We start from the raw sequence: 7,636 nt of genomic DNA, 5'->3' as shown, positions 1-7,636 counted from the left end.
GCAAGGGGAGCGGAGGCGGGGCGGGAGGAGTCCGGGCTGCGGGGGTTGGAGCATCGCCGGAGGAGCCGGCACCTGTCCCGCAGCCAGGTGTGCGCCGCCGCCACCGCCATGGGAGGCCCCGCGCCACGCCGAGGGGGCCGCCGGCGAGGGGCTGCTGCTCCTCCTCAGCCGCGCTGAACCTGGCGCTGCTCCGCGGGGACCGGAGAGCAGCGACATGGAGTGCCCGCCGCAGCCGCCGGCCGCCTCCTAGTCCCGCAGCAGCGGCTGTGGGGCGCGTCGGGCATGGCCCAGCGTGACGAGAGCGACGGAGGGCAGCGCTACCCCGGTGAGGCGTCCGGGCTCCTCGGGGCCGTTCCTGCTCGCCGGTGCCGAGGGTGCTGGCCGTACCTGTTGGTGCGAGGGGCAGAACCCGGGGCCGAGCGGGGCGGGCGGGAGGGAGCAGCCTCAGCACCGAGGGGCCGCGCTGCCTGCCGGGCTGACTTACCCGGCCACGTAAAAAAGTTACGAGGAGCAGGTGGGCTGAGCCCTCGGAGTGTTCACCGGGTGGGTTGAAGACCGCAGAGAAGAGTGAGCGCTGCTTCCTCAAGGCTTTGGTTGTGGCTTTTTTTTTTTTTTTTTCGATTGTTTCAGTTTCTTTGGGTTGTTTTGTAAGCGAAGGCCGCTAGCTCGGAACCTTCGCAGAGCGAGTCGGGTTGAGCCCGTGAGAAGGAAGCAACTTTCATCTCGCTGCCTCTCTTCTAGTCGAGGTTTCCCAAGCAATTCCCAAAGACCAAACAAAACTACATCTCACAGCAGCTGAAGTTCTTCTGACGTTGCTGCTAATTTAATGTGGCTCACAGAGTTTTCAGTAACAATGGTGCGGGGAGGGTAAAGCCCTGTAAAGCGCTCCTGGAGCAGAGGCTTTAGCAGAGCACTGTAACTTGTTTGTGTTGGCTGTCTGACGGAGCAGAAAGAGTCGGAAAGCGGGGAATGGCTTACTTATGATTACTCTCCGAGCATTCCGCTCAGAAGCCAGCTTTGTAAAGCTCACAGTTATAAAAGGTCACTAGCTGAGAGTTAGATAATAGTCATCTTAATTAAAACAAAATTAAAAAAATCCCCACTAGTTTCCGTTTCTTTTTGTCGGTAATGTTTCGGCAGTACTTTTATAGGTAACCTTGATCACAGTATCCCATGTTTAGTTAAAGGGCAGACTTTTTCTATTTTTCAGGAGTTCTTCACTGTTAGCAATGCTGTGGCTGTTAGAACGTGCACACAAATGGAACAAAGAAATCTTTAATAAACAAAACTGAGTTTGATGCTCTTGTGCACCAAGGTCACTCAAAGCTGCCCTTGATAACAGCAATATGTTTCTTGGTACATGCAACCAAAATAATAACAAAAGCATGGAGAATATAAGTCATTAATTAAAAAAAAAATCTTTAAGAAGAAAAAAAGTTGCAACTTTGTAATTGAAGAAATTCCTTGTTCTTAAAAGTTGGAGAAAAACTCCTAGCAGAAGTAAGTGTTGAAGAGGTAATGTGTGATGTTAACTCTTAGAGAACTGAGCTGTGTATGCAATCATTCCTCTTCTCATCCCTGTGAGGCAGGAAAATATAAAGCCTTTTTTTGCAAATTATTGTCTTACCCTTGTTGCTTGCCTAAACTACATCATAACTCCCAGCAAACTTGGAATAACGGGCCTTGAGTTTGCATCTTTCTGGTTTTGTTTTACTCTAATGGTTTGGCATTGCTGTTATATTTAACTTTGATATCAAAGTGGGTTAAAAAGCCATTTTATTGTAGATCTGAGAAATTATAATCAAATATGACTTGTTCCCTCTGTATCGTTGAGTGATATGCAAAGCCAAAATGTGTTTTAAAGCCTCTGGTTATTGTCAGAACATGCCTTCTTGCATGCTGTGATCAGAATCTGGGGAATGTGAGGCCGTACTGACAGCCCTACTGAGACAGATGGAAACTCCACCTGTCAGAAAAAAATGTACCTAGGGGAGGGTCTGAAAGCAGAACTGATGTATGTTGATGTTTTCTTGAAGTTCTGGTACTTGCGGTTTAGAGCCTCTCTGAGTTTCGCTTTGCTTAGGAATCATCAGTGATTTTGTATTCCCAAACTTAGATGTAAATATCTAGCATCCACAGTGTTGTGACAGAGTTGCACAGGTTAGCTGCCCTTTGTGTGAATAGTTGTGTCCTGATGTTAATTTTGAACCTGGCTACAAAACTGTCTTTATCATGTGCTCCTTAGCACTTCAGTTGGAAGGGTTAATGAGTAAATAGCATCTACCTGCTCTCTCATTGCCACTTGTGACCTTGGCTCTATTTTCCTAACTCCCTTTTCCTTGTTGCTTCCTGTGGGATGTTCCCTCTTGTGAGATCATGTTCTCTATCAGACATAGGATATTAAGACTTTACAAATATTGATTTCATTTCCATCGTAATATATTTAAATAAACAATGGGAATTATGAATCTCATGGAGACAAAATTGCATACTATTTCTCAGTAGTGTATGGTACTCAGATGATGTTTCCACATGGTTATGTTAAATGCTTTATGGAAAGAAGTTAGCATTGGAGTACATGACAGAATATTTGACATCAATTGTCAGATTTTGCACTTACCAATGAGGCAGCTAAAACAGAGTATAAATATCACTCCATCCTTAAAAACAATCCTACAACAACTTAACTCAGAATGAATCAAGGAGTTCTCCTGTGTGTTCTTGAGAGCTGACTGCATCTCCAGTTTTCATTTAAAGCCCTTGATGGGTACACTTCAAAGCCTCCCACAGTTTTGCTGAACTGTGTAAAACCTTTGTAACTTGCTGTTGCATAATTTGCTCCAGCAAGCTGTAGTGTTGTATACTTCTGCATTTCTTGCTTGCCCGCTTAAAGGATCTTTTCCTGTTACATTTATTGCTTGAAAGAATACCAAGTCAAGTTAAAACAAAATTCCACACCGGGTACAGAAGCTGTTTTCACTCTTATTTTTTTGTAATTCTTTTGTTTACAGTATTTGGCCTCTTGAGCCTCTGTAGTTACTGCCTCTGCCAAGGTCACTTGAGTGCTTACCATTTGTAAGCTTGGTTGAGAAGAGCAGTGCAATTAAGCTAAGGACTGGCTGCTGCTTGGGAAAATCATTGAGCAGAAGTAAAGGCAGTCATGGGAGGAATTCATTATGGGAACATGCTTGTACTGTTTACCCAAACATCGTCAAAGCTGTTCCTGACAGATTACATTTGTGGTTTTTTTCCTGGACTGCACTTTCTAGATGCATTCCAAAGTTTGAATTCTTGTAAGTCAAACCCCTTGGTTACCCTGTTCTGCAGTGTTATCTGTGTATATGCTTTAGAGTAACAAAAGGGGCTGGGGTGGGCTCTGGGTTTGAAGAGCACTGTGAAGTATATGAAGGAATAAAGGTGAACATAGGGAGAAGAACAGAGTCAGACTTATGTTAGAAAAATAAGTGAATTCAAGTAGGAAGGCCTGAGAACAGGAGATTCAGTATATACAACAGTAATTACATCTAATGCTCCATGTTCTGTCTCATTTGTACGCTTGAACTATTACTGTTGACTCCTGGAGTAAAGTTTGTTGCCTGCATTCAAGAATTGCTGGTTAGGGTTTGTTTTTTTGCTGGCCCTTGGAGTTTTAATTTAGTGAATAAAGAATTTATAATGTACACAGTTGGTGTGTCAGCTATTTCAAAACATACTTTAATTGCAGGGGATGTAAACTTTTCAAACCATGGTAATATGAAAAAAAAGTTGCTATAGCAACTCTTTTAAGAGAAGACTTCACACATCTTCACAAGCTTTTTAGTCAAAACAATACACTTGAAACCTTGCTTAGGCAGAGGATTAGGCAACTGTTATATTGATTGATTTGGATGGGTAGCATAGAGTTGGTTGTTAAAACGTTCTGAAGAGGTCTAAAAGATGAAAAATCCAGGGCTGTCTGTCCTCGACTTTTGCCTGTACTTAGGAGTGGATTGAACTGCTAGCAAATATTGTTTGGGTAGTAAGTTAAAGATTTAGTGTAGCATACAAAGTACAGTTGGATTCCTGAACTTTCCACATGACTGAAAACTTATGGAAAAAAAAATTCTGTTTGGACCAGTGAGATATGTTTGAAATGAGTTTTCTCTCACTCACTGCCTGTTGGTATCACAATGCCAAACTGTATTGATGTCCTCAGATCTAAGAAAGGACTGTGTGTCAAACCCTGGTGTTTGGCAGGGCTCAGGTGACATTGACCAGGGGTTTAGAACTGCTGTGAGATAGCACTTTTCACCGACGTTGGAAATTAACAAGTTTGGGGTTTCCTCTGAGGTACATGTGTATTTGTTTTTTAAAAATAGACTGTGGGAAGGACCTTCTAGAGAACAACCAGGACCTTTAATTGAGTGCTCTACTTGAGAGAGAACAGGAGACCAGGCTTCAGGAGCTGTCTAGAAAGCAGTCTGTTTGCAAGATGGAATGAGTGCTCTTCACTCATTCACACTTAGCCCAGAGTGTTTCAGAGAGAAGAAATTGAAGCAATATGTGCATATTTGTTCTGCCAACTGCTGCAGAGTAATTGCATCGCAAACTTCAGAGGAGCTGTAGACAATTTACTACTCATATGGAAAAAGATCTGTGTAATATATAGTGTTATATAGCTCATGTAGTGTTTAAAGGGTCAGTAGCAGTTCTGGAAGCCAGGGCAGTATTCCTGTTGGTGTCCCAGATGTATTAAAGTTCTGTGCCTCCAACCTGTAGCTCCTTTTTGACAGCCCTTGCTTTGCAGATCATTGAGATTCAGACTGGAATTGGGGCACTGACTGGATTAACTGGCCTGCTGGCAGCCCCTGGGGAGACAACGTGGATGGAGGATCACAGTCCCTGAATGCAGGAAATTCAGTGTATTTGCAAATGTCATTGCTACTAAACGTGCACTGATGAAGTGCATTGTGCATATTGTCAAAACATTGACTCTATGGATAGCTTTATAGCTGCTCAGAGTTTGCATCTCTTCCTTCATGCAACAATGATACATTATGCATTCTCTTCTGGAACAATTTTATTATCAGTTTTGTAGTTTGCAAAAGAATGCTGAGAAATTCTGTTTAAATGAACAATTATGAATCTGGTCTAAGTGTAAGGAAACAAGTTTTGTAGCTCTCTGACATCAGCAAATATGAATTTATGACTGTATAAAAATAAATCTCATATATTTGTCTCAGTATTGACAGGGAGCATTAAAATACTGCAGGTTTTATAGTATGTAACTTCACTCCCAGGAGATGTGTAAGGAGCAAACATGGGCACACAAACTGCTTATGAAAAGCTTTTCATGCTTCGCATTTGCTAGAAGCCTAATTCAAGTTGCCATTGTCCTGGTTGTTCATGCTGGGGGAAGGGATAGTAATCATGTCCAAGAGAAGACAAATAATTTTTAATTAAAAGCCTAAATTAGGACAGGACTGAGTGCATTAAAAAAACAAACCAAGAAACAACCATGAAAAAAAAACCAACCCTACAAAACAAACAGTTGAGAACAAACCACAACCTTCCTGCAAACTCCTAATCTTTTCTTTCTTTTTAACCAGTTACCAGCTGGGCCAAGACAACTGATGCAAATTTATCCAACTCTTTAAATGGTTTGACCTTCGTGGGAATTGTGGATGCAAGAGTGGGCAGCACTATCCAGGGCCTTCAAAACCTGAACTCTGGGACCCCGAGAGATCTCTCATTGCCTGAGTATGGACCTGGCCTGCTGTCCATAGAAGATTGTCATAGCCTTAAATCAGTGGATTCTGGTATTCCAACTCTAGAAATAGGAAATCCAGAGCCTGTTCACTGCAGTGTGCTGAATGTGAAGAGAAAGCAGTCGGAGCCCGAGCTGGTGCCCGAGCGGGCTTTCCAGAGCGCGTGCACGCTGCCGCCATACGTGCCTCCGCGTGCGCCCGCCGCCGAGCACGAGCACGCCGTGCGCAAGTCCTCCACCTTCCCCAGGACGGGCTATGACACTGTCAAACTGTACAGCCCAACCTCAAAAACGCTCAACAGGAGCGATGACGTCTCTGTTTGTAGCGTGTCTAGTCTTAGCACAGAGCTGTCAACAACTTTATCAGTTAGCAACGAAGACATTTTGGACTTTGTGGTCACAAGCAGTTCAAGTGCAATTGTGAATCTCGAGACTGACGAGGCGCACTTTTCAGATGTTACCCTGAATTCCTCTAGAGACAGCACTGACCAGAGCCAGCAGCAGTATTGTCATGGGACGGACGTGGACAGTAAACGGAAAATACTGGGACCTTTTACAAACTTCTTCGCCAGGTAATGTTTCCGTAAAATATATTTTAATGGACTGTGTAAGGTCTTAGGAGAAAGGTCCTCTTTGATGTTGTACTTTGAAAAATATAATGCCTTGGTGTCTTAATTTAGATCAGTATTAACATATTTTTTCTGTTATGAGTAAATAGGCAAATATTGCTGGGGTCTAAGGCTCTGCATCCTACTCTGTTATGTTCATGGCGTATGGAAGCATCTTTAATCTTGGAACATTCCTTCTGTGTTGCAGTAAAAGGATTTATGAGCAAGGTCTTTTTTCTTCTGAACAGTGGCTTCTCCAGTGATATCTTTTGTGATTTTGGCCAAGGTCTTTAATCTTGTGTCACCTAAAAAGATAAATATAGGTAGAATCCATACCTGTGTTAAAGAACTTTGACATCTGAAGATTCATAAGCAGTTTAGTAGTGATGGAATATTTTATTGATCATTCTAAAGGTATGAAGCTTAAAATACAAATAATTTACAAACACTTGGTATGACTTCTCTGGTCTTTCCAAATCTCAGTTACTGCTTTTTTAATATCTTAATACCTGAATTTTTGTGTGGAATAAAAACATCTGCCATTGTGTCACCCACTTGTTGAAATGATGGCATTGGCTACCCAAAGCAGTTTCTAAATGTGGCCTTTGTATGAATGATAAGGTTCTAAATGCAAATACCCCAGGGAAGTGGGGAATAAGGAAGAGGACTAATCTGCTTTGGGGAGTTGAGCTGTTTGCTAGTGGGTTCTTTTTTTAAAGTTATGTAAGGCCTTCATAATGTTTCTAATTTTTAAGTTATATCATCTGAAGTTTGATATATTTAAAATAAATTGTTCTAGAAAGAAATTTTAGACATCAAGTGGAGTTGGCTGTAAATAACCTGTTCTGCACATGGCTTCAGCTAGTATCTCTTTCCTCGTGCAATTTTTCTTTTGCATGAGACAAGTGGGCTAATAAAATACATCAAGAATTGGCAGAAAACATTCTTTGAAAGGCTGCCTTATTTGCAAAGCTTAAGAAAATCAGTTTGTTTAGACCTAAGCTGACTGAAGCCTTTGTTGATTTTTATTCTTAGGTTAAAGTACTGTGCAGCAGAGCTCCAGTCATCAGTCATGTTTGAGGTGCTGGTGCTTTTGTGGACCCTTGTCTGTGTGTTGCCATGGAACCAGACTTAATTCTGAAGCAGGAGGCTTCTCAGCACTTCAAAGCATAAACTTTTGTTACCCGTTCTGGTAGCACAACTGCTAACTCAAACAAATGCTGTCCTTCAGCCTGGCAGGGAGCAGAGTGGAACAGGCACATTTAGACCCTACTCAGAGTAG

At 42.5% G+C, this 7,636-nt stretch overlaps 1 protein-coding gene across 1 annotated transcript in view; it reads left to right on the top strand.

Annotated features, from left to right (window-relative positions):
• The first annotated feature begins 34 nt into the window (after positions 1-34).
• TBC1D14 (TBC1 domain family member 14) overlaps positions 35-7,636 on the top strand; it is a 63,559-nt gene continuing 55,957 nt past the window's right edge. Inside the window, exons 1-2 of the mRNA XM_064711736.1 lie at positions 35-325; positions 5,589-6,318. Coding sequence (XP_064567806.1) covers positions 283-325; positions 5,589-6,318 — 773 coding nt within the window. The 5' untranslated portion in view covers positions 35-282. The remainder of the gene's footprint in view (positions 326-5,588; positions 6,319-7,636) is intronic.

This window comes from Zonotrichia leucophrys, chromosome 4, assembly GCF_028769735.1.
Source record: "Zonotrichia leucophrys gambelii isolate GWCS_2022_RI chromosome 4, RI_Zleu_2.0, whole genome shotgun sequence".
Taxonomy (NCBI): Eukaryota; Metazoa; Chordata; class Aves; order Passeriformes; family Passerellidae; genus Zonotrichia; species Zonotrichia leucophrys.
The sequence above is the reverse complement of the archived record's forward strand: the minus strand, read 5'-3'. Positions and strand labels throughout refer to the sequence as shown.